This window comes from Aedes aegypti, chromosome 2, assembly GCF_002204515.2.
Source record: "Aedes aegypti strain LVP_AGWG chromosome 2, AaegL5.0 Primary Assembly, whole genome shotgun sequence".
Taxonomy (NCBI): Eukaryota; Metazoa; Arthropoda; class Insecta; order Diptera; family Culicidae; genus Aedes; species Aedes aegypti.
This window is the reverse complement of record NC_035108.1, coordinates 279,232,484-279,260,126: the sequence shown is the minus strand read 5'-3', so window position 1 is coordinate 279,260,126 and position 27,643 is coordinate 279,232,484. Positions and strand designations below refer to the sequence as shown.

At 42.7% G+C, this 27,643-nt stretch overlaps 1 protein-coding gene across 1 annotated transcript; it reads left to right on the top strand.

The window, feature by feature from the left end:
• The first annotated feature begins 312 nt into the window (after positions 1-312).
• On the top strand, positions 313-27,248 carry LOC5573642. Its single transcript, XM_021845175.1, has 3 exons — positions 313-719; positions 778-1,053; positions 23,883-27,248. The coding sequence occupies exons 1-3, from the start codon at positions 474-476 to the stop codon at positions 27,180-27,182; spliced, it is 3,822 nt and encodes a 1,273-aa protein (XP_021700867.1). The 5' UTR covers positions 313-473; the 3' UTR covers positions 27,183-27,248.
• Positions 27,249-27,643: the final 395 nt, after the last annotated feature.

Here is a 27,643-nt window from a genome sequence, read left to right as displayed (position 1 = left end):
GTGTTCAGATTAAATGTGGTCAAACCAACGGGGGTACCCGGTACTACGATCCGTGGGTATCTGCAGTGGATTTGACCTCTCCTCGCAGCAAACTTTCACGAAATTAAGAATGATTCGAAAAAAGTACTAAGTCCAAACTGTAAACAACAGGACCAGTACCTGTCAAAATTGATGCGTGACGTCACAGTGCAGTGGAGTATACAGATTTCTGAGTGATAAATGATACGTCGATTTTAAAAAGTCGAGAAATAATAACAAAATTAATCACTTTTGCCTAGATTTGAACGAGCGTGTAAATGTTGTTTGTTTTGTAAATTGACAACAACGCATATGCAAGTCGTGCTCTCGGTGCTCTCAGATTTTTCCGGTGTAATCCATTTCACACAGAATTTTCAGTATTTCCATATTCTTTGCTTGTGTGATCGAAATAACTGACCCTAAAACACCAACCGCGTAATCCGTAGAAAACAAAAATGCAAAGAGTTTCCCGCAAACGTAAGCTGACAGAAAAGGCATTGAATAATCCGGAACTTGAACGCTTCCGAATAAAAACTGAAATCAAGTCAGAACCGGACGGAGAGCCGCCGCCTTTTCCAGCGCTGTTCTGTTACCTGTGCAAACTGTCCTCCGGTGTTAAGTTGTTGGTTCTTCAAGCAAACGGCCCCAAACAAGCGGAACCTTCCACGGTGGACAAGATAAAGGCATGCATCGGATGGGAGGTAAGCACGATACAACATTCCAATTTGATCCCAGATGAACGATACATTTCAATCCTAGATTATGCCCGAAATGGACGAAACGAGCCGGATTTGCCGGCCGTGCTTACGCAAACTGGGCGGGCACTACGATTTCTGGAAACAGGCCTTGCAGTGCAATAATTACGCCCAGAATCAGATGGCCGCGGACGAAGCCGAAGTGACCGATGCCCCAGCGGAGATTCGGGTGTGTAGGTTTTGTCTGAAAATCGGTGGCAAGCTGCTGGATCTACACCCACAAGGAGACGATTCGGATGTTCTCCTGTTGAAGCAGATTCGGAACTCTTTGGGCGTCGAGGTAATTAATTGGTGTACACAAATATTAAACAGGGCTGGTAGCACGTCTCCTTTTGGAGACTTGGTCGCTATTTTAATACAAGTCTTTAAAAAGTCTGTTTTGAAAAAAAGTCGGGTTTAGCGGGTTTGGGTCGGGTTCGATGAGAATTGTGAACAGAGTAATAACCTGAAAGCGTTTCTATGCATCGGAAACAATGAATTTATTATCTTTTCGAGCTCGGGTTTTATTCGAGTTTCTCTTTGAAAACTTTTTCGGGTTTCGGGTCGGGCTCGGGTTTGAACAGCGAGTCGGGTCCGGGTTTGAAGAAATAAAATAAGTCAGGTTCGGGTTTGAAAAATATGAAACCCGACCATCTCTACTAGAGAGCCAGATAACCAATCAAGCTAAAATTTTGATCGATTGGTCACTCGTTAGTGGTGGCTTGATTAGTTGTTTGGTTCTCTATGTTTGTGCCCTTGAAAATTTGAGGTTTGGCGATTCATCTTCATCTTAATCAAAAGTCTCTAAAATCTGATTTTAACCAAAATGGTCTCTAAGGTCACTATTTTCCATTTACTCCTTGAATGCTGATGTCAAATTCTAGAGACTCCACAGAAACCTTCACAAACTCTAATTTGCTCCAGGAAGTGTCAGAATGGCTTCAGGAATTCTTCTATTGATTTCTTCTGAAGTATAGGAGATAATGTTCGAAGCATGCCATTGATTATGTACTCTGAAAATATTACCAGATACTATTCACAATGTTTCCTCAAGAAATGTTATAGCAATTCCTGAGACAAACAAACGAAATAACTCAAGGCTGGTAGCAGATTTTCTTTCTAGAGACTTGGGCACTATTTTAATGCAAGTTTTTTAAAGCTCTCAAAGACACTTAGGGTCGATGTACCAATAGCCGCATAGCTAAGAACAAAAAATCATAGAAAATCGAAAAATAACGCTAGCGTCATTATTTTTACATCATCTGAAAGCTTTTTATCTTGGTTTTGTGAGAAAAATATGAAAACTAGGAAAACTCAAATGTTTGTATTTATTATCGCGTGTGCCACTATAGGAATACATGTGCCTATAGTAGCACTATTTCTAATTCCTGTTCCTATAGTAGCACTAGCATCACGGCGTTGGCAAAATACTTATCAAAATTGTATTTTTACAAAACTTTTATATTTTTCCTACACAGTGTGGATCAAAAGCTTTCGATTGATGTAAAAAAAGATCTTATTTCATCAATTATTTTGTATAATAAAAAATAGTTTCTCTCAGTAGTGCTACTATAGGAACAATAGGTTAACTATAGGCGCAAGGGAGCTCAAATTTTAAGCAAAACTAATTATTTCGATCATTTTTTGAAAAAAATCATGCTGTGTATAAATGGTACTTAGATTAATAGCTCCTGACCTTCATGTCAAAACATATTTTGAAAAGATTTATAGCAAAACGGCCGTAAAAAGCCACTAGTGCGACTATAGGGGACTGTCCACTAAGGGAACACCGACCCTACGCAATTATTTCCAGGATTTTTTTCAGGAATGCTTAAGGTCCCTCGAGGAAGTCCTACAATGTGCTACAGGCTGTAATATCTGGTGTTTCCGGAGATTCAGGGAAACGGATTCGGATGCTCAGTAGATTGTACACACAATTAGCACGCACGATAAATATATTCACCTGTTCGTTTCACACACCAAACTATAACTCCTCCTCTAGTTCTTAACATAAATCATGGCTAACTTGGATGCTAGTAGGATACCACACAGGCGGTCCACTACTGTCAGTAATTATTTTGAAAATATTCTTAGATACTATTCCAGGATTTTCTCCAGAGATTTTTCCACCGATTTCTTCAGTTGTTATACTAGCAGATCTTCCAAAAACCTTTCAATATGAATTAATAGATCATTCATTTATTTTTCTTTTCACCGTAGATGCTTTTCTTATTTTAACAAACTAGATTTGTACAAGCTCGGGAATAAGTGGACTGTAAACGAGAAAATTTTCTTCCAAACGACCGTGAAGAAAACGCGTCTGGTCTTGTGAACGATACAAAAAATTCTGGCTTTATTTCCTGTTGTATTACAAAGGGTGTGTTAGTGTGGTACTAGATTTTTCTCCAGGGTTGCCAGCAAAGTTTCAATTTCAATTGCTAGCAAGGCAAGGTGTGTCGCTACAATAAACATCCTGCCGGCCGTTGAAATTGCAGAATTTCAAAACTACTCGGTTGAACGGTCGCGCTCATTGTCCAGGGGCAGTAGGCAAATCTTCTTTACGGCCCTTTTCGTAGTTCCGTCCTTTGTACGCAAAGTAACCACGCGAGTGTGGCCGTCGCTGCCTTGATGTAGTTCCACGATTCGAGCCAACTGCCAGTGAAGTGGTGGGCTATTCTCGTCGACGATGAGAACTAAGGCGCCCACTTGGAACTTGGTCACCTTGAAATCTCTCTGTAGCTTCTGTAACTCGTGCAAGTAATCATGCGTCCAAGCCTTCCAAAACCGTTGCTTCAAGTCCTGGACCAGTTGCCACGTCGATAATCTTCCTTGAGGGATGTGCTGGTACGATGGCTCCAGGATTGCTTGAAATTCCCGTCCGATCAGGAAGTGAGCGGGTGTAATTGCACTGACATCATTCGGGTCATCTGAAAGTTGTGTCAAAGGCCTCGAGTTCAATATAGCCTCGATTTGCACTAACACTGTCGAAAATTGTTCGAACGATAGCTTGTGTTCCGCCATAATCATCTTTAGGTGTGATTTCACCGACTTAACGCCGGCTTCCCATATTCCGCCAAAGTGCGGACTACGTGGTGGTATGAAAGACCAGTCGATGGCTCGTTGGGTGCAGAACTCGTTCAGCTTCAGCTGGTGTTGTTCTTCTCGGAATAGTGTAGCTAGACGCTCCATTTCGTTGTTTGCGCCTTCAAAATTTGTCGCGTTATCCGAATACAACTTCAAGACGACTCCACGGCGACTCACAAAGCGTTGAAGTGCGCCCATGAACCCCTCGGTTGTCAAGTCGGAGACGGCCTCTAAATGTAGTGCCCGAGTGGCCATACATACAAAGACACATACATAGCCTTTCAACGTTGGTGCATTCTTCATTTTCGCATTTGGTCGTATTTTGAAAGGACCGGCAAAATCGAGTCCCGTATTAGCAAATACAGGTGACGGTTGAACACGATAGTCCGGTAAGTTTCCCATCAGTTGAGTGGCTCTCGTTGGCTTCATTCGGAAACAAGGAATGCACTGATGAACTAATTTACGAATAGTGCTCCTCGCGTCTAGTGGCCAATACCTTTGTCGAACAATGCCGAGGAGGCTGCGCTGTCCGATATGCATGTTTGAACGATGCAGGTACCGTATCAATGCAACCGTCACAGGATGCTTCTTAGGAAGCAAGGCTGGATGCTTCTGATGATATGGAAGCGTCGAGTTTTTCAATCTTCCACCTACACGGAGAATTCCATCCGCCTCGTCGACGAAAGGATTTAAGTTGCGAGTCGCAAAGTTGAACTCCTTACCGGCTTGTAACGCGCTGATTTCAAGTTTGAAGGATTCTTTCTGCACCAATCGGATGATCAATGCAGATGCTCGTGATATTTCGGATGTTGTTGGTAAACCTTTCGTAATGGTTGTCCTGCCGCTCTTCACATAGTCACAAAAACGAACAACATACGCCATTGTACGCTGCATGATCGGATATCGGCTGATTCGATCGAAAAGCTGCAATCGAGGATGTTCCTGCGTTGTCACCAAAACAATTTTGCGTAGCTCCGGCAGCTGATCTTCTTCAATGGGTTGTGGTTCATCAAAACCACTGTCGGTGTGTCGTAGAGTGGGTGGCCCATGCCACCACAGTTCATCAGATTGCAGATTTTTCGGCTCCACTCCTCTGGATATGGAATCAGCTGCGTTGGACTTGGAAGGGATATAATTCCAAGTGAATCGGTTGGTCAGCTCTCGAATTTCATGGACTCTATTTCCGACGTAAACAGCAAGAGATTCGGGCGATTTTTTTAGCCAGCACAATACGATCTGTGAATCACTCCAGAGAATAACGGATTCAAATTTCACATCGAGCGCCTTCAGCTGCTTGACGGCCAATCTTGATAACAGCAGAGCAGCCAACAGCTCCGCGCGGGGTGTCGTTATTTCCTTTTGCTTTCCCTTCTTTCGTGGTAGAATCCTAGACTTGCTGCAAATAAGCTTCAGCGTAGCAGATCCATCGTCTTTCACGATTCTGGTGTACAAGCACGCCCCATACGCCAGGTCTGAAGCGTCGGCAAACCCGTGTAATTCTACGGAGCGAGCTCCGTCAGCAAGAATCCATCTCGGTATCTTCAGCTCGTTGAGCCAGCGCAGTTGACTCCGAAAATCCATCCAGAAGTTAGCCATCTCGCTTGGTACGGGTTGATCCCAATCCAGATTGAGAGACCATAACTCCCGCATAATAAGTTTCGCAGCTGTAACCACAGGGCCAACAAAACCCAATGGATCAAAAATCCTTGCGATCTGGCTAAGAATCATCCTCTTCGTGAGACGACCCGATCCAACGGCGTCATCAACTAGCACGACAAAGGTGAAACAATCTTCCTGTGGACGCCAGGCCACGCCCAGGGTCTTGATTACAGTATTGATGCTTGGATCTTCAATGTTCACAACATTTTCTCGCATATCCTTTGGGACATCCTGAAGCACTGCTTCCGAATTAGAGCAAATTTTATGCACGTCGAAACATCCTTTGCGCAGTAATCCGATGATCTGGGTTTTCAGCTCTAAGGCGTCTTCTAGCGTATTCGCCCCAGTCAGCACGTCGTCAATGTAGAATGACTTCTCAACTGCCACAGCAGCTAACGGATATTGTGTCCCCTCATCAATGGCTAATTGCTTTAGCGCCATCGTGGCCAGAAATGGAGATGATGCAAGTCCATACGTAACCGTCCGCAAATCGTATGTCTGGAGCGGCTGATCGCAGTTAGACCGATGCACAATCCTCTGGTATCGCCTGTCATCAGCGTGTACCTCGACTTGGCGGTACATTTTCGGTATATCGGCTGTTATCCCATACTTGTAGGCTCTGAAGTTCGATACGATGCTAATCAAATCATTTTGAACGGTTGGTCCAATCATTTGCGTATTGTTGATCGACACGCCAGTAGTAGACTCAGCCGACCCGTCGAATACTACTCGGAGTTTTGTTGTTCTGCTGCTAGGTTTCAACACGTAGTGATGAGGAAGATAATATGCCGACTGTGGAGCCTTATCGGCCGCATTATTGCTCAACTCCATGTGCCCAAGTAGTTCGTATTCGCGAAGAAACGACATGTACTGATCTTTCAATACAGGCGCTTTGTCCAATCTCCTCTCCAAGGCGAGGAAGCGTTTCTCAGCCATCGTGCGTGATTCGCCCAGTTGTTGTTTCAGGTCGTTGAACGGGAGACGGACAATGTACCGTCCATCCGCAGTACGCTCATGAGTCTGTCGAAAATGATCCAAGCATTCCTCCTCAGCTGTTTGAGTTTGCGCAATAGGGTCGCAGTAGGCTTCGATTTCCCAAAACCGCTTTACGAGATGTCCAATGTCTTCTTCCGCTCGCGCGCAGAGTGAATGGAGTACTGAAGGCTGCTTTTCGGGGACAGAACCACTCAAGACCCAACCGAACTGCGTTTCCTGGAGTATCGCTGAACAATTCGGTAGTCGAACACGTCCGGACTTCAGCATCTCAAAGAATATTTCGGCGCCCAAAAGCATATCAACCTTATCCGGAACACCAAAGCTCGGGTCAGCTAGGTGGATATCTTCAGGGATGGTGATCGCTCTCGAATCCACTTTCGTAACTGGTAAATCTCCGGTTATCTTCGGCACCACTAGCATCTCAAGACAAGCGGTGTAATCTGTTAATCGGGATTTCAATTTAGCGTGGATCTTAAACCGAATCTTCGTTTGTGTTTCATTCAGCCCACTAATCGAATAGTTCGCAGGCTGCTTCTTTAATCCCAACAGAGCAGCGAAGTGCTCAGACACAAAGTTTGTATGTGAGCCTGAGTCGAGAAGAACCCTACAAGGGTAAGGGTTGTTCGCTCTTCCATATACGAGGATCACCGCTGTCGAAAGCAATATCTGTTTGCCAGATTGTGGCCGTGTGCAGAAATTAGAACGTTGTCGTTCCTGGCCACCGTCAGGCTTCGGCGTACCAGCGCCAACTGATGAATCGCGGTTTTGACTCGATGATTGCTGCTCGTTTCGTTTATCGCCGTCTGATGGTCCAGCAATTAATGGCGGAGAATCATTCTTTTTCATGGGGGTGTCGTTCGGATGCAGCATTGTATGGTGCCGTTTGCTACATTTCTTGCAAGAATGCTCAGATGAGCAATCAACCGCACGATGCCCCTTTTGGAGGCAGTTGAAACACGCTCCGATTCGACGCAGGGTATTGTAGCGATCCGCGAGATTCGCCTTCTTGAAAACGTCGCATTTCCATAATTCGTGGTTGCTAGAGCACTGTGGACACTTGTCAGATGTGGTTACCAAGCTGCTGCCCTTGGATCTCGTTTCAACCATCTGCTTTCCTGGTTTCACGATACGCTTGTCCGGAGGGCGAATTTTCTCCAGCACTCGGCATCGTTCTCTCAAGAAGTCCATCGTAGTTTCATAATCTGGCATTTCGTTGGCAGCCTGATCCAACTCCCACGCCTTATGGGTCTCGCCATCTAGCTTCTTCGTGATCCGATTTATCAGCATACTTTCACCTAGTCCATCAACAGGAAGTTCTAGGTTCTTGAGCGCGTCAACATTCCTCGTACAAACATCTATCAGCTTACGCAGGTCCGCAGCGTTTTCACCACACATCTTGGGAAGATCGAAGAGAGCATCGATATGCTTGTCGATAATAAGCCGCTTATCCTCAAACCTTTCGGTCAACGTCGCCCACGCCGCAGCATAATCACAGAGAACAGACGTTCATCTTTTCTCGTCAGCGCGTGTAAAGCATTGTACTGGTCATTTCAAAGTATGTCGTTATGCTCCTGTTACGCGGCGCTGTCGTCATATTGAGAACGCTACAAATTTGCCGCTTTTTACACTTTGGCGCTGGTGTCGATAACAAAAATTGCCACTTGTCGCTAGCGTTGATTTGTGTGCCAATGCATTTTGATGTTCACTAGTGACATCGTGTTGTCGAAACGAGTTTGTATGTCGGGCTGTCTGCGTTGGCGGCGCTGATGTTTGATTCGAACCTTTACACATGGTTCAGATGAAATTTTGTTCGAGCCTCCATGTCTGTTCTCTGTGGCATAATCGTTGTTGTTAATTATCTCTTGATCGATGATGCCGGCTGCTTTACCCACCAACGAGTTGCGGAGATGATACAACTTTATCGCCGGTGACTCCGATTGGTAGCGGTCCATGATGGTTTCGAACATTGATTTGAAAGCATACCAATTCTCATAAGTACCGTCAAACGTAGGCAGCGGCACTTTCAGTGGAGGCAGGTGCATCGCCATAGCTGGGACCGCCGACGTGGCCGCTGTCGATGCCGAGGGCGCCACTGTCGGCCTCTCTCGTTGAGCAATATCATCAAGCAGTTTAGTAATAATAACGTACAACTCACCGTATCGCTGCTCGAAATCAATGTACCTCTCCTCCGCTTCGTTGTGGGTATCTTCGTCGACGTCGAGACCATAGATGCGCTTCTGGTTCGTATTGTATTCAGCAAACGCATCTTCTATGGTCTTCAGCTGCAGCTGCAGGTAGTGTTTGTTTGCCAAATTGTTATTTGGCACCTCAGCATCCACTACAAGTGCAGCATGCACCCGCTGCAATTTTCGCTCCAGTGCATTCGACTGGATTTTAATCACTTTTAGTTCTTCATTCATTCTTCGCAATTGAAATTTCTTCTTCTGTTTTTTCTTTTGTTCACTGATCGGTTCGATCGTTTGGTTCTCACCGTCTCGGTTTGATTGTGCTTCTGTTTGCGCCCCACCTCTCGATGTCAACGGAGTTTCGAACATTTTGCTTCACTTCACACTCGAATCGAAACCGGTTGGGAAACACTGATAGGCCATCTTAGCTTAGAACGCATTCGCGCACACACACTGCTCTACACTATGGCCTTGAAACGATTTCCGCTCAAAAACACAATCGATTCGTTTCTCAAATGCTTTTTATTTTTCGTTATTGCAAGCACAAGCACAATCAATCTTGTTTTCAGTAAACACGACTCGTCAAAATGACGTCACAATTTTTCTGGGTCGACAAAAGCCGACGCTGCGCCGTATGCACACACACATGGATCGCCGTGACGGCGTCTGAAGTCGGTGGTAGCTGAGTACCGGAAGAGCACACACGACACGATTCGCCAAGATGGCGTCGCGAAATTTCTTCGGAGCGAAAGCACAAGCTTCTATTCTGCCTCTACGGGCAATTTTTCACACTACGATTCGCCAACTGGCGTCACAACTTGGCGGCAAGCATGCCGACGAAACTTCCCCAATATGCGGTACCAGCAAAATATTGCTGCGTTAACTTTTTCACGAAATCAAACCGAATCACAAATGGCGTCGCTGTTTGCCGACGACATTCGGTTGATTCAACACAAAGCCCAAAGAAATCTTCCGGAAAATCACTTTCACTTCGCGAATTCCGACTTTTTGCGCACAAAAGTCGGTCACATCATTCCGAAAACTAGTTAAATCCGGGTTGTAAGGACCAGAATGTACAAGCTCGGGAATAAGTGGACTGTAAACGAGAAAATTTTCTTCCAAACGACCGTGAAGAAAACGCGTCTGGTCTTGTGAACGATACAAAAAATTCTGGCTTTATTTCCTGTTGTATTACAAAGGGTGTGTTAGTGTGGTACTAGATTTTTCTCCAGGGTTGCCAGCAAAGTTTCAATTTCAATTGCTAGCAAGGCAAGGTGTGTCGCTACAATAAACAAGATTTTTTTGTTTGTATTCAGGATTCAAAATGTAGTTTTTGAGAAATTGGACAAAAATACGGGTGTCATTCGACCAAACATTAAGGTTTTATTTGGCCGAATAGGGGAATGTGGGGCAAGATGAGCACCCGGGGCAAGATGGGCACCCCTAGTTTGTGTCGTTCCTATCGATTTTTTTTTCAAATACATTATTTGGGGTTCTGATGAATATCATTAAATTGATATGATGGCCATAAATTTCAGCTAAAAAATCAACAGCACAACGTAAATATTGTCCAAAATACATAGAAGTCCAAAAATTTACCTTCTCATATAAGATTTGTTATTTAAAAGTGATATTTTTGTTGCGTAAACAAATTAATTCATACGTTTTTGGCCGTATAGTTATAGAATAATCTTCTGTAGATAATCAGGAGCAAAACTTTTTATCAAATTTAAAAAATATTTCAATTGTTTTGATTATATTAATAAATTCACACCCTTGGGGCAAGATGAGCACCATATTCAAAATTAAGTAAAAGTGTGAAATTATAGAACCACATTTAGCTGTGAGCTTGACTTACGGTATCTTCTTTGCACAAAACAATTTTTCTAAAAAATATACAAACAAACTGTTTAATGCAACGGTAGCAACAATGTGTGAATTCACCCTAGCAGCAGTCCCGAGCGCAAAGAACATCATCGTCCACGCAGTAACGAGCGCAAGAGTGTCGACCGTCATCGTCATCATCATCATCGTCGTTGTCGTGTGAGCGAAGATCGAGCCGGCAGTAGAAGTAGAGAAATGAAATGTTAACACATATATGTATACATAACCCATTATTCCCTTGTACATAGTAAAGATGTAAAAGTTGCGCGCAAGAGAAAAAATACATCAGTTTTGTCTGTCCAATCGTTGAAATCAGACGCGTTTCATTTCGAGTGCGACGAGAAGTGTCTCTGAATCCCTTGGTTTGAAGAAAGGGCTGTGGTGGAAGGTTTTCCTTATTGGAATTGTAGTTTCGAACTGATAACTATCGAATTTAGTGCCGAACATTATTGCGATTTGTGCCTTCAATTGGCCAAGTAAAAGACAGTATAGTGGTGTCGTGTGATTAGTGTTTCGAAGTGTCGTTTCGAGTGTTTCGAGGACTTTCTAAGTGCCGCGTAGTGCTAAAATTCGGCTTTGCCAGAAAACGAACCAGAAACAGGCTCCGTCATCTTTCGAGGAGCCGGACAGTGTCGAAGTCTTGAACATCAAAAAGGTCCTTCGAACCGGATCTGGCTGAGTCGGCAACCGTCGGAAAGGGAGAGCTAAGGTAGGTGGATCGTTTTGAGCCTGAGCAAGCGCGTTTAATTAATCATCCGAATAGAATCGTGTGCCATTTTGTGCTACTGACCTTGAATGCGATAGCGTCGTTTCTTTTGTCTTGAATACACAACCAATTTCAAAATGGCTGCTGAGCGAAAAGCTTCCATTTTATCGTTCCAAAGAACGCTTCAAGCACTGAAACAACGTGCTAACAAAATTTTGACCTTTGTTGCCTCCTTCAAGGACGGTGACGACCCGCTGCAACTCGAAATTCGCAGAACTGGGTTAGAAGACATGCGTGAATCCTTTTTCGAAACCGAGACCAAATTGTACGGTTTAATTAAAGATGATGAAGTTTCGGCAGTTGAATTGGCTGCTGAAGAATATTATGACCTCTTGGGGGAAATCACGTATCAGATCGCTGCAAAATTGAAACCCCTCTCGAACCCCTCAGAAGCCAAGCCCCATCTCGACACTAGTGTTTCCCAAAAGCCCTTCCCTGATTCGTCCATTAAACTACCGGATATTACGTTGCCACGTTTTAGTGGCCACTATGAAGAGTGGATTTATTTTCGAAGCCAGTTTAACCTATTGATCCGCCGGAATGAATCCCTCAACGATCAACAACGATTGCACTATCTGCGGTCTTGTCTCACCGGTGAAGCTGCGGGAATCGAAACTCCGGAAGAATCGTTTTCGTCCCTATGGAAGGCGTTGGAAACAAGGTACGAGAATCGCCGCTGGTTGGTAGACCGCCATCTTGCCGAAATCTTTCAATTGAAGTCCATCCCATGTGAATCTTCTACTGCGCTGCGTGATCTGGTGAACGTCGTGCAGAAAAATCTTCGTGCCTTGTCCTCTTTGAAACTGAATCTCGACACGCTTTCGGAATCAATGGTAGTCCACATCGTCGCTTCCAAACTCGACAAACAGACCCACAAAGACTTCCAATCTCAAATTGTCGGTACCAATCTTGTCAAATGGCAAGATATGGTTGAGTTTCTGCAAAATCGGTGCCGCATATTAGAAAATCTGGAACAGGACAATAAATTAGCTTCTCGTGTGGTCAGTAAACCTGTGGGCACCAAACAGTTTCCGAAGGTTTTTGTAAGCACAAAGGAGGACGATTCAAAAAGGAGGTTTGCTTGTTTCCATTGTTCTGGTGGCCATTACATCAACGAGTGTCGTTCTTTCCTTGCAAAGTCTCCATCGCAACATTTCCAACGAGTAAAAGAGCTTCGATTGTGTGTCAATTGTTTTAGTAACCGCCATGTTGTTGCTGATTGCAAAAGTAGCTCGTGTAAGGATTGCGGTCAACGACACAATACCCTTCTCCATTTTGAACCGAAATCGTTGTCCAACCAGAGCGATAGACTGAAGACCAACCCAAATAGGAGAGCCGATAATGGAGGTAGTGAAGCGGCCTCAGAACCTGGACAAAGCCGTGTTGAATTGTGTGCGGTAACGGAACCCACCGATGTGATCGAGTCCACAAATCTGGTCGAAACAATTGTGCCTGAACCAGAAGCATTTCGTACCCCAAGCAGCTTGAATTCGACTAGGGTGACGAAAAGGGTTCAATTGATTACCGCTACTGATCAAGCACTGCTGCATACAGCGATCGTGAATGTTCGTGGTGAGGATGGTGAATTGCAAGAGTGCAGGGCTGTGCTGGATTCCTGTGCGATGTCTACGTTCATGACAAGTGCTTGTGTTCAAAAACTACGTCTCAAGGCTTTTCCATCTGATGTTTCTGTGGTTGGTTTTGGAGGTGCAGGTCGGAAAATTGCTGAGGCTGTCGTCGCACATGTGAGTTCGAAATGCTCCTACTTCGATTCCATCTCGGAGTTCCTAGTAACACCAAACATTACGACCAAGCTGCCATTGAGACCTTTCAAATACTCGCATTGGAATATTCCGGAGTGGATCGATCTCGCAGATCCAAACTTCAACCAACCTGCTCGTGTGGAAATTCTCTTCGGGATTCTGGATTGGGACAAAATGATGCTAAGTCGAAGCTATAAATTGGCAGACAGTCCCACAGTGCCCACCCTTCGACAAACAGTTTTTGGTTGGGTAGCTGGAGGCCCAGTCATGGAAAGAAGTTCCTACCCCATCGTGCAAGCGCTCCCGATAACGAATGAACAGCTGGACGATCAACTTTCCAAGTTTTGGGAGCTAGAAGCCTACGGACAAGAGCGAATCTACTGTAGCGATGAACAGAAGGCTGAAGAACATTTCTCCTCGACTCATTATCGAGACGAATTTGGTCGTTACGTCCTCGCTTTGCCGTTCAAGGACACTGATGTTAAACTTGGCGATTCCAAGCACATGGCTCATCGAAGGTTTCTTCTTCTCGAAAAAAGACTGGAAAAAGACGAGCACTTATACTCCGAATACCGCAAATTTATGCAGGAGTATCTCGACATGGAACACATGGAGAAGGTGGGAACGTTTAGTCCCGTCGAACAATCCACCGAAGAATGCTATTTCATCCCCCACCATGCAATACAACGGCCAGATAGTAGTACTACAAAGGTTCGTGTAGTTTTTGACGCGTCCGCAAAGAGCAGCAATGGAGTGTCTTTAAACGATCTGCTGCTAGTGGGACCGACGCTGCAGCCTCATCTGGTCAACATTTTGCTCGCTTTTCGTGTACACAAGGTTGTCGCAACCACTGACGTTTCGAAAATGTTTCGACAAATCAGTATTCGAGAAGAAGATCGTCGTTTTTTGCACATTTTGTGGAGGTCCAGTCCCGAGGAAGAAATCAGCGTCTATCGACTCACCACTGTGACGTATGGTACAGCTTGCGCTCCTTTTCAAGCCACCCACACGCTGCTCCAAATTTGCGATGACGAAGCCGAAAAATTCCCTCTGGCGGCACAGTTTGGGAAGAAATCCGTCTACGTAGATGATGCATTGTTCGGTGCAGAAACGGTCGAAGAAGTCCAGAAAATGCGGAAACAATTCGAAGCCATGTTGGCTACAGCTGGCCTTGAACTGCACAAATGGTGTTCGAATCGAGAAGAAGTTTTGGCGGATCTACCAACCGAAAAACTGGAGCAGAAAGTTTTGTTCAGCGAAGAAGGTCGTACGAAGACCCTTGGGTTAACTTGGCAACCCACTCAAGACATCTTTAGCTTTCAAATTCCATCAGCAGCATTCAGTGAAGGAGTCCCCACAAAGCGGAAGGTATTATCGGACATATCCAAGTTGTTCGATCCGCTAGGCTTCGCCGGACCGGTAGTGATGACAGGGAAGTTGCTGATGCAAGAATTATGGAAGCAGAAACAAACTTGGGACGGAGCACTAGACGCTAAACAAGAAAAACTGTGGTACGAGTACCGACGTCAACTACAAGAAATGGAAACCATCAAGATCAGTCGTTGTGTGTTACCTCTGTCGAATACGATAAGTGTCGATCTTTTGGGCTTCAGTGATGCATCCGAAAAGGGCTATGGGGCTTGCTTGTATCTAAGGTCACGAAATATTCAAGGTCAAATTTCAATTCGGTTGTTGTGTTCAAAATCGCATGTAGCACCTCTCAAGGCGAACCGTGCCACGATTCCGCGCTTAGAACTTTGTGGAGCCGTATTGCTCGCTCAATTAGTCGACCAAGTTACACGATCCCTACCAGTTGACATCGATCAAATCAAACTTTGGAGCGATTCAACAATTGCTCTTAGCTGGATTAACACCTGTCCCAGCAAACTTGACGTTTTTGTTGCCAATCGAGTCACCAAAATACTGCGTATCACGAAACATGCCAACTGGTATCACGTCAATGGCTACGAAAACCCCGCCGATCTAGCATCGCGCGGAATCATGCCGAACGAGCTCGAATCCGCAAGTCTCTGGTGGCGAGGCCCTCTGTTCCTGAAAGATCCCGAAACAACCTGGTGCAAGAACGTGAATTTGATCACCGAAGACGAACTTCCCGAGCTTACTACGATCACTACAAGGCCTGTGGTGACAGAAAGGTTCCAGTTGTTTGACAACAGCAGCAAATACAACACCATGGTTCGAGTTGTTGCTCGGATCAAGCGCCTGTTCCAGAATCGTAAGAGAGGTCCTGATCACCAGTTTCGAGGGGAGTACACCATGCAGGAGCTTCGGCTAGCCAAGCTGACTCTAGTGCGTCTCGTCCAGAAGGAAGCTTACCCGGAAGTATTCGACCAATTGCAGAATCAGGTAACGACAAGGAACAATTCGCTCATCCCGCTCTCCCCCTTCGTAGACAACCATGGCATCCTCAGGGTCGGTGGACGCCTATCGAAGTCATCCTGCTCCTATGACCAAAAACACCAGATGATCCTTCCTTCAAGTCACCCTTTCACCGAGGCAGTCATCCGTTCAGTGCATACGTCCAACATGCACGTGGGCGCCCAAACAACTCTGAACGCCATTCGAAGGGAGTACTGGATTGTCCGTGGAAAAAGCGCCGTGAAAAGGGTCATCCGAGGATGCGTCCGATGCTTCAAAACCAGCGCTCACCCGATTCATCAATACATGGGAGATTTGCCAGCTTGCCGTCTCGAAGCAGAATATCCGTTCTATCGAGTTGGCATCGATTTGTGTGGACCAATTGCCATCAAACAACGAAACAAACGATCGACCGTGGAGCACAAGGGCTGGATCGCACTGTTCGTTTGCCTGGAAACCAAAGCGATCCACCTCGAAATCGTCAGCGAGCTATCAACCGGCGCATTCATGGCAGCATTTGACCGATTCATCAGTCGTCGAGGCAAACCAGCGACTGTGTGGACCGATAACGGTACCAACTTTGTCGGTACATCGAACATCCTGAAGCAATGGAAGGAGTTCTTCGAGAGCAGCGAAACTCAGGAAGGCATCCAACAAGCAAGTGACTCCGAAATCGAGTGGTGTTTCAACCCTCCAGAGGCACCACATTTCGGAGGAATCTGGGAGGCGAACATTCGACAGACCAAGTCCCTGCTAATCAAGTACACTGCTGGAGCAACTCTATGTTTCGAGGAGTTGTCGACAGTATTGGCTCGTATCGAAGCAGTGCTAAACTTCGCTGTCAGACGATCCAGAAGATTTCGAGCCATTGACACCGGGGCACTTTTTGATCTTTAGACCTCTAACCGCCATTCCCCAACCGGAGGTCAGCCTTGGTTCGAAACATCCAAGGTCACGCTTCGAGCACATCAACCACATCGTCAAACACTTCTGGGACCGATGGAGCTCGGAATATTTATCGTCGTTGCAGCAAAGATACAAGTGGCACAAGAAGGTCGAAGTAAAGCAAGGACAACTGGTGCTAATCAAGAAGGACAACTTGCCAATTCAAAAATGGTTGCTTGGTCGCATTGTCGAATTGTTCCCAGGTACCGATGGAGTAACAAGAGTGGTCAACGTGAAAACGAAAAATGGTTTATTGCGACGATCTGTTTCGAAGTTATGCTTCCTCCCAGTCGACCCCGAGCAAACAGTTGGAAGAGACGTCTTCCAACGGGGGGAGGATGTTTAATGCAACGGTAGCAACAATGTGTGAATTCACCCTAGCAGCAGTCCCGAGCGCAAAGAACATCATCGTCCACGCAGTAACGAGCGCAAGAGTGTCGACCGTCATCGTCATCATCATCATCGTCGTTGTCGTGTGAGCGAAGATCGAGCCGGCAGTAGAAGTAGAGAAATGAAATGTTAACACATATATGTATACATAACCCATTATTCCCTTGTACATAGTAAAGATGTAAAAGTTGCGCGCAAGAGAAAAAATACATCAGTTTTGTCTGTCCAATCGTTGAAATCAGACGCGTTTCATTTCGAGTGCGACGAGAAGTGTCTCTGAATCCCTTGGTTTGAAGAAAGGGCTGTGGTGGAAGGTTTTCCTTATTGGAATTGTAGTTTCGAACTGATAACTATCGAATTTAGTGCCGAACATTATTGCGATTTGTGCCTTCAATTGGCCAAGTAAAAGACAGTATAGTGGTGTCGTGTGATTAGTGTTTCGAAGTGTCGTTTCGAGTGTTTCGAGGACTTTCTAAGTGCCGCGTAGTGCTAAAATTCGGCTTTGCCAGAAAACGAACCAGAAACAGGCTCCGTCATCTTTCGAGGAGCCGGACAGTGTCGAAGTCTTGAACACAAACAACAAATTTAATCATTTTTTAAGTAAAATCTTAGCAATTTATGAAAAGTTATTTATTTTCTGATAAAAGTTTTAAAGACTAAGCTAGTTGAAGATAAATATTATCAGATATTAAAGATAATATCTTGGGATATTGCAAGCATTGAAAAATAATAGTTTTCTTTAGTAAATTGCATCTTTTTATGGAGGTGCCCATCTTGTCCCGCAGTTTTTTTGACCGATGATAAAAAAGCTATTTTTTAAAGTGTTATTTGGAAAACTATTTATCACTTTTTAAAACTTTTTATGGTTGGAGGTCAAAGTAATAATGTAAAAGATAAGGATGGTTACCAATTTTACAAAAATAATAACGTTTAAGTAGGCTTAAATCGCGCTTATCCTTAGGGTGCTCATCTTGCCCCGCCTGACCCTACTAACCTTCTGGCTGTTGTGCTATTGTACTTTGTACTACAGTTATGATTTATATGTTGTCATTAGGCAACAAAGATATCTATCGGCACCAAACCAAAATGTATTCCTCAAAAATCTTCTTAGGAACTCGACAATTTTTGTTTACAGTATGGTCCTTTATGATGCGGTAAAATCATGTACATCAATATACATAGAAGTCTCATAATAATGAAGGCGCCATATACGGTTCGAGTAGACCACGTTTCGAAATCGGTATATCTCAAAATCCATATTATGTATCCGGTAGAAATCAAGACCAACATTTATTTATAATTATTGTTTTCTCGGGCCCCATGCGTCGCAGCTAATATGTGAATAGTGCGCTGCGTTCATAAAAATCGTAAGAATGCAGCGCCACACTAAAAAAACTGATTTCAAAATCGTGCGAGTTGAGGCGCGTCGCGCGTCTCATTGGCGCGATCCGGTTTGGTGGCGGTGCGACAATATAATTTCGAAACTAGGGGTCTTCAGTAAAGTTGTTCTGGAGGTGAAGTGCTATCTGATGATACCTCATTTAATTTGGAATTTGGCCGCAAGGTGGCACTAGTGGGCATGGAACTTTTACAATTGTTTTGCAGATATTTCAGGATCCTGATCATTTAGAAGGATGGTGTTTTCGGCAAAGTAGTTCAGTAGCTCAAGGGCTATTATTATTTGAGCCAATAAATAGGATATTTTGCCACCAGGCGGCGCTAGAGAGCATAAAACTTTTGTTTTGCGAATACTTCAGGGCGCTGACTTTTTATACAGATTGCATCTTCGGCAAAGTTGTTCAGAAGCTCAAACAAAGAAAGCATCTGAGCTACTGAACAACTCTGCCGAAGACGCCATCTTTCAAAGTTATCAGGCTTCTGAGATATTTGCAAAACAAATGTTTTATGCTCACTAGCGCCGGCTGGTGGCAAGATTTTGAATCAACTAGCTCGAATAATTATAGTCCTTGAATTACCAATCAACTTTGCCGAAGATGTCATCTTTCTAAGTGGTCAGGATCCTGAGATCTGCAGAACATAATTTTCATGCTCACTAGCGCCGCCTAGTGGCAAAATCCTGAATTTGTTGGCTAAAATAATGATAGCCCTTGAGTTACTGAACAATTTTGCCGAAACGTCATCTTTCTAAGTAGTCAGACTTTTGGGATATTCGCAAAACCAAGGGTGTTGTACAAAGTACAACGCGCGACTACTCGCGTTTCAGAAATTCGCGCGACGACCGAAAGATTAAGGCTGGATTAGCTTTTCAAACACAAACAGCAAGAAATAGATATGCGTTATTTTGAAGACAAATATTTTGATTCAGAAATCTCAATGTCAAGAATTATAGGGTTCCTGGCCTAATTTCTGGAAGAATGCATGCGAATATTTCGTAGACATATATAACGGGAAATATAAAAAAAAGTTTCGGAGTTGATTATGGCATCAGAGCTGAAATTTATGGTCGAATAAATTTTGGCGAAAACCCAAGCCAATATATGGCATACCTGCTAAATAAATAACAAGTGAACTTTTTGCTGGGATCTTAAACTTGTCTTCTGCAAGAACTTCATCAAAACTCCTCCGGAAGATAAGCCGTAGCGAAGATTGGTTGGAACAAAATTGTTAGATTGTTTAATATCCACATACCTAAAACGTATTTTCATTTCTAATCTATTTTATGACTAATACATGTAGTATGGACGTCTTGGACTTAGGTCACTATTTTGGTCACTAAATTCGCTGTCTGACTGCTAGCAGCTCTGTCTGAATACCTTCAAAAATTCTATCAGATATTTTTTCAAGAAAATCTTAACTCCTCCAGGATTTTATCCAGTGATTCTTCCATAGATTTCTGGATTTTTTTAAGGGTGCCTTCAGAAATTAGATTCCTTTTAAATTTCTCCAGTAATTCCTTGAGATTTTCTCAAAGAAGCCTTCAAAGATTTTTTTAAGGCATTCTTCCAAGATAATTCGGTTGAATAATTAAAGGAAAAATAACTAGAGGAAATCCTAGGGTGCCTTTGGGAAAAAAATCAAAGTAATACCTGGGGAAATTACTCGATGTATATTTGAAGTACTCAAGGATTTCCTGGAGAAATATCTTTAAGCAAAAATTTCTAGAGGAATTCTTAGAATAATTTTTAGAGCGATCATTGTAGAAATCCCTGTAAGTATTCCAGACAAAATGTCTGGAGAAATCACTAGGATAATTCCTTAAAATTTCTCGAGAAATCAGAGATGAAAAAAAGGTTGTTCAAGACCTGTCGAACCTGTATATTCTTTGAAGGTTTTTCTGGAGCCAATAGATTTTTGCTTTAGGATTCATTGCAAGCATAATTAGGCAAAAGGAGACTAGAGGTCATTTTGTTTAAACTAATAACTTTATATGCATTCCATTAAAAATCGAGACTTGTTGATACTCGCATTGAAAGGCTATAAAAAGAGACCTGCTTCCAGTCCTAATGAAATCTATATTGAGAACTGTTTCAGGGATATGTTGGATTTATCATTAAGTTTCTCCAGATGTTTTTCTTAGAATTTCTCCAACATTTCAACCACAGTTTACTTCTGCAGTTCTTCCAAACAATACTCTAATTTAAGTGATTTCTTAACCGAAATCACAAAGAATTCTTTCCTTTGAAAAACCCTACAGGATATTATATCTATCTTAGCAATTTATGTTGAAAATACAGCAACAAATCCTGGATATTTTTTTGAGAACTCCCTTGGGATATTTCCTAAGGAATTCCTTAAGGAATCTAAGGAGGAATATCTGGAGTTAAAGGTATCCTTAGGAAATTTCCTAGCTGGAATCTTAAGGAAATCTTGAGATCCTAAGAAATTTTGAAGCTTTCCAACGAAAAGCGAAGCTTTCCAAAATTGAGTAAAATCAAAGAGAAATCAAAGACTTCCATGTCTCTTGCAGTTGCCCATTATTTTTTTTGGCACATAAGGTAATCTAGAATGCCGTGAAAAGTGTACTGCGATCTGTCAAACTTGGGTACCTTTTGAACTACCGAGGGACTAAATGCAGTACTAGAAGTGGTACCCAATTATTTTTTCCAATGCATAATGAATGATAATGCACTAAATTTCTTAAAATTTTGTTTTTTTGTTTCGTTTTTGTAAACAAATGAAAAATCTCACGATATTATTCCGCGAATAATTTATATTTATTGAACCAATTACACAGCGTAACAAAAATGACATTTTTGCGTGTCTCAAGGATCAAATTATGTGTCTCTAATAGATTTGGGGTTGCTGAATCTGGTGCCATTCTCAGAAATGTTTCAGCACGTCACAATTTTTAGCTACAGGTCGCCAAAGTTGTATAAAACACTAGTTTTATTAATGTTTACATGAAATTTAAAGTACAATTTATCATACTTTTTTGTAATCTTATCCACCAAACATGCAAAATATAACTTGAACTTTCATTTCAGACATTATTTGATTGAAATTGCGCGATTAAATTTCGATTAAACCGATTTTTTCAACATGCTTGCAGTCTCCATACAAAATTCTTCGTTTCTTCTATATGGCAAAATACAACAATTCTCTAAACCATCAAAAAATAACTTTTCCGTATCGAAAGTAATACAAACTTTGATGATAAGTATTGTTATACACATAAAGTTTGAATTCTGTAGCAAATTAAGCCAATATATTACCTTACAAGCTGGCAAACTTGCATGCAAGTTGGCTGAAATAGTCATTTTTTGCATTTTCAACAGTCAATATCTCAAAAACTAAACGTGCAATTATATTTCTGAAAACGGCAATGGATTCAGCAACCCTTAATTAAGTGAATAGCGGTATTTTGGTGCTGGAGACAAAAACGTGTTCCGCAGTGTTATTAACATCTGATTAAGGATCACATTAAATACAAAACCAATACACATTAGTTGGCTTCACCCGAGTCGTATTGGTTCATCGTGTTGCTCACCGTGTTCTCGATTCGACATCATCCTGCATACCAGTCCATTTTTTCTTGAATGTCCTTGACTCACTATGTGGTCCGATGGAGAGTAAATTACGTACATTTGAATCGAGATTTGAATAGCTGCTTGCGTTTATCGACCATTTGAGGAAATAGCTTCAGTAATCCAGGGAGAGAAGTTTGCGAGAATTCGACGGCACAGTCTGCTTCGTGTGGTACTCTTGCAATGAATAAATATTACGTTTATATGACAGAAAAAATCTACAAAAATTACTTCCGGACTTACCTTGTCAGAATAAAAGTAATTTTGGAAATGTCGCAGATTCGATCGCGCTCTGGAATGGGCTTTCTACTGGTCACATCCGGCTTTGAAGGTCTCCCGCTGCCACCATTCGAACGCCCCGATGGAACTTACTGAAAAACATTGAATATCCTCAATGATTTGATTTGGAATTAGAACTTTTAATATTCAAATTACCTCTGCATGCAATTTCAGCTGCCCAATCCATTTTTGCATTTTTAACGAAACAGTTAAACAAAATGATGAAAAACTATCAGCAAACGTGTCGTTGCTTGCAGGTTTGTCAGGAAAATTAAATTAATTTCTACAAGTTCCAAGATTAGCAAAAGGTTATGCATATGCACAAGAAAAGATAAACGGTGAATATTCATTACAAAGTATAAATTATAATCATGTAGTGCATGTTTCATATGCATCGCAAGTGATAAACATGAAAAATGTCAAGGAAATATTAAACACTAAGCTAATTAGTATTTTCAATTTTCACCGTGAATCTGAGCTCGAGTGTGACGGACCTGGTAAAATGCTATGTGTTCTGATTATTTTTACATGAATATGAGAATGGCGCCAATGTCAAAATTAGAACAGCGGCGATCCGTAATTTCCATACAAATCCGCGTTCCAATCGAACAGGAGACCTTTTAAACCTGGAACATGACATCACTCTTGTTTACAAGCACTCTAATATTTGGATCAAATGGATCGATTTTGCATGCAATTGTGCGGTCTCGCCCTCCTCAAATACGTCATAAGTAGCCGCTTACACGCAAACGAATTTTGTTGTATCATCTATCGAATCCATAGTAGAATTAAGAACTGCACCAACGATTTTCAACCGTCTACAAAATCTGTTAGGTTTACTATAATCTGGTAAAAATCACCGAGCAGTGCTAGTGCAGCATTGTACTTCAATCTGTGACGCCCACCGTACAACACAATGTGGTCAAAAGTATAATCTCAAATCTAGAATGTTTCTAGTCATGAACACTACAACTCTGGTTAAATAAACAGAATATGTTTTCTTGTGTAGTGATGTTGACTATGTTTTGTTAGAGTTAACAGATTAATGTAGAGGTAGTCGGTTGAAAATAATTGGTGCAGTTCTTCATGGTAAAATTATAATAACTATAGTTTCAGTAGTTTCTACAATAAATTCCATTTCAGTGTATGATCTTTACGAAGGATTTTTTTTTTTCAAAAAATTGCTGGACGACTTCCTAAAGAAATCTATAGAAATCTAATGTCTGTAGTAATTTTTAAATGTATCCTTGTGGAATTTCCTGGTTGAAATGGTAAAGAAGTCCTGAAACATTTCTTGGAAGCAATGTCCTGGGGCCTTCCTTAGCCGTGTGGTTAGAGTCCGCGGCTACCGAGCAAAGCCATGCTGAAGGTGTCTGGGGTCGATTCCCGGTCGGTCCAGTATCTTTTCGTAAAGGAAATTTCCTTGACTTCCCTGGGCATAGAGTATCATCGTACCTGCCACACGATATACGAATACGAAAATGGCATTTTTGGCAAAGTAAGCTCTCTTTTAATAACTGTGAAAGTGCTCATAAGAACACTAATCTGAGAAGTAAAAAAATAAAAATAAAAAAATGTATACAATAATACGAGCAGTAGTATTGGTTGTAATATCACAATTAATATTTGTCTTAATTCACAAGAAAAATAAAAATATTAATGTAAAATATCTGCCGGATACTCCGGTTTGGTATCTTTTGAGTTCCTTTTTGGTAACTTTTTCAAACATGAGGTCTCCAAAGTTCATATTTTTAAGATACACTTGGGTTGCTTCCAGCCTTGTTTAAGATTTTGATTACTTTTTTTAATTGTAGGTAAATTCCGAGGATGCTGTAACCAAGATTTGCCGCGCTTGTATTCAAAGGATTCAGGATTTCCTGGATTTCCGGGAGAAGCACCTACCTATTTCGGTGTTTGTGAAACAGGAGAACGGTATTGAAAGACCAGAGGAATCAAATGCATCGGAACAAGAGGATGAAACATTCCAGCCCGGCAATGATTTAGATTTGGAAATGTGCGTTTCCGATTCGGACTGTTCGATTGATGAGAGCGAGCGGACAGATCCTTTGACAAAGGGGAAGCTACGAGTGGGAGCGATTAGTGCTGAGCTTTCGGAATTACTTGGTACCGAGATGGATGGAAGAAATTTCTTAGCTAGGAAAGACGACGGGGAGAAATTCGTTGTAATTTTTGAAGGGTATCAGTATCGGTTCTTTTCAATGCAGGAAAGTGGGGGATCTTCATGGGTTTGCCTTGAAAAAAGACTGCGATCGTGCAGAGCAAAGCTGGAAATTGATCCAACTGGTAAGCGTGCCTCTGTTATTGGAAGAATTGATAGTCACACTCATTCGAACAGGCCAGCGAAACTAATGGAATGCCCGGCTGGGAAAGGATTTGCAGAATGCAATGGCACTCAGGAACCTTTTTGGTTTTTCCATGGCGAACAGACAAGAAGTAGTAAGCAAACCAGAAGCATCATATTTAAGAACTACCGATATTTTCTGCATCAAATTAGAAACAATGGCACCATGAGCGTTTGGTATTGTATTCAGAGAGCAGAGAAGTGCAGATGTATTCTAAACATCTCCAGGATATTTCAGCGCATTGAAATTAAAAGTTCGCACAATCATAAGCCAGTTACGCAAAAAAAGATAGATGCCGTATTGGACAAAATTGGGATCGGATCAGAATCGACGGAGGCGATCAGTGCATTCCAGAGGGATGTAAGTGATGACGAAATTGTAGATCGTAACGGCCGATCGACGAAAGAACAGCAGCAAAGTGCCATTAAAGCGATTACTAAGGAGAAACAGCCAGAGATTTATAGTATTCTCAGTGTGGAGGATCCCGAACGGAAATTCGAGTGTTTTCACGCTGGTCCAAAGATGAAGATTAAGAAGGATGGCTATGAGTACAGATACTTTGGTAAGCAAGAAGACGGGTCTACGTTGTGGAAGTGTACTATGGATTCTTTGCTTCACTGCTCATTGGTAGTTAGGGTTGATAAAGATGGCAGAAGTTTTGACCCATTCAAAGGGACTAAGCATAGTCACAAGATAGAACCAGCTACACTATTTGGTTACGCTTTAGGCAAACGGATGATAGGAGATGAGCCACTATGGCTAATTCCTCGATTTTCCATGTATTACGAAGGTCGCTGCGTGATTTATCGAGAACACGTTTACATAATATTGGATATAAATCGCAAAGGAATTGTGCGCTGGAAGTGCCTTAGAAATCACTCGTGCAAAGCGCTGTTGATTGTGAAGGGCGATTTCGAGGAGCTCACTTTTCGCAAAACCCATTCCCACGAAAAAACCGCTCAAGAAATCCTAACGAAATTGATAGAAGGTCACTCGACTCCAATGGAATCCGACGAGGAGCTTACCTTCAAACAAAGACTGCTTTCCTACCCATCCACGGTTGGGAAAATCTGGAACGAAACAACCCATCAATTCGAACCATTCTACATTCTGAAAACTATGAAAACCGGAGAAACGGTAACCTGTGGTTTGGTATTCCACAAATTCCGATACGTTTTAGCAACGGTTGATCAGAACGAAACAAGCCGATGGACGTGCACAAAGCACAACATCCAGAACTTCAAATGCAAAGCGGCCGTTATCGTAGAGGGGCTTTATGATTCAATCTGCATTAAAAATCAGCACAACCATGAAGCAATGTTGGATTCTGAGGTCGAGCTGATGATCAAGCGAAGTGTCGCCGATACCCCATTGGAAGATGGTCAATCCAAAGGCGGTTTGGTAGAAATGTCGGACAAAGCAGCCAGGTCAAGCAATGTCCTGTCCCTACTTGCGCGACAGGATCTAGACAGGAATTTTGAAGTAACGAGAGTTAGGTCAAAGCTAATCATACGTTACGAAGATGAAGACTTCCGGTTGAGATCCCGCCAAGCTGATGGAACCAGTTTGTGGAGCTGTACTTGGCTGAAGATTCGCCTTTGCCCAGTTGTGCTCAGTTTGAGTGCAGACGGCAAACGCCTCACGCCGATAGATTCGACAAAGGAGCATAACCACTCCGTAGAACAAGTGGCCGTTTATCATATGAACTTAGGAAAGGGGCAAATCTACGATGAAAACAGGCGAGTGTATTCCTCGTATTGGCTCTTCGGTTTCCCTTGGGAGTATCGAGAATCTCGTGGAATGATCTACCAAGGCAATAAATACTACCTCAACATCATTGGAAACAATCAGATGAGCAGCTGGAAGTGTCGAATAAAGAATTGCAAGGCTTATGTCCGCATAGAAGGCACTTGTAAGACTTTGTTTCACAAGCACCAACACATCCACGATCGTCTCGCCGATGATGATATTCTTGCCATCACCAACTCAACCGAAGTGGATCAAGATCTACTGGAAGACGTAAGTCCTCCTGAAATAACCATCGATCCGAAAACCCAAGTAGGGCCACTTCGTCCAATTACTCTGCAACACGTGCTCTCATCAAATGACCCGGACAGAAATTTTCACGTGACGATCTTGAAAGATCAAATGAAAATACACCAACATCGCTATGAATACTACTACCGATCTTCCAACGAGACCCACTCCCTTTGGAAGTGCGTCTTCTTCACAATCCGAAGATGTCGTGCCACTCTCCACCTAAGCAACGACTGCAAAACAGCAACCCTACCGGACGTCCCGAAGCACAACCACAGGGACGAACTGTGGGACATGTTCTACTATCCGCTTGGAAAGCACAGCATCATGGACGCCTACACCGAAACGGTGAAACCGTTTTGGTTCCTAATGCAACCAGGCTTCTTCCGATCGCACCCTATGCTAATCTACGAGGAGAACAAATTCACCCTTGCGTCGATCACTGAAAATGGGGACAGCAGCCGGTGGCGATGCGTTGCACATCTCTGTCGGGCCACGTTGACCGTTACGGGACTGTTTGAGCTGGTGGTCGGCGGTCATCCGCACAACCACGAGCCGCAGCCGGAGTCAAAGCGAATCCAGTGGATACGACAATATGGAACGCCCTGTGGAGGCAATGCGGAAGATGACACAGACGTGATACCGTTTGTCAAAGTGGAAATGGAAGACTGTGATTCGATGGCTTACGAGGATGATACCTATGTAGAGATGTAAAGATTATTACACTTACGAATCAAAGTTGTAAATTAATGATAAAGAATGTTGTTTAAAGATAAAAAACTAATGTCTATTTATTTATTTGATTCCTTTTTTTTGTTAAGGACACGACACGGTAATCAGGGTGGCCAGTGAAAAGTCAATTTTGAATTCCCGGTTTTCTCCCGGTTTTTTTCCCGGAATTTCAAAAACATTCCCGGTTTTATTATAAGCAAAAAAAAAAGTTGATTACGAGAATTTTTACCATTCCAAATGACTTCAAGTACGAGTTTTTTTGGCCATACACCAAAGCATTACTATTAGGGTAAATAAAATAAACGGAAATCAGATTTGTTGCCGCGACTTTTAAATTTCTTTTCAGAAATGCCCAAAACATTTTTTTTCATTGCAGGTGAAATTTTATTTCGAACTTAGCTTGCAGTAGAAAATTTCTTGGTCAATTGTGTCGCAGAAATTTT

Coding starts and splice junctions, on each gene's coding strand:
- LOC5573642 (XM_021845175.1), top strand. CDS start 474: ATGCAAAGAGTTTCCCGCAAACGTAAGCTGACAGAAAAGGCATTGAAT. Junction 720..777: donor AGGCATGCATCGGATGGGAG/GTAAGCACGATA, acceptor TTTCAATCCTAG/ATTATGCCCGAAATGGACGA. Junction 1,054..23,882: donor GGAACTCTTTGGGCGTCGAG/GTAATTAATTGG, acceptor TTTTAATTGTAG/GTAAATTCCGAGGATGCTGT.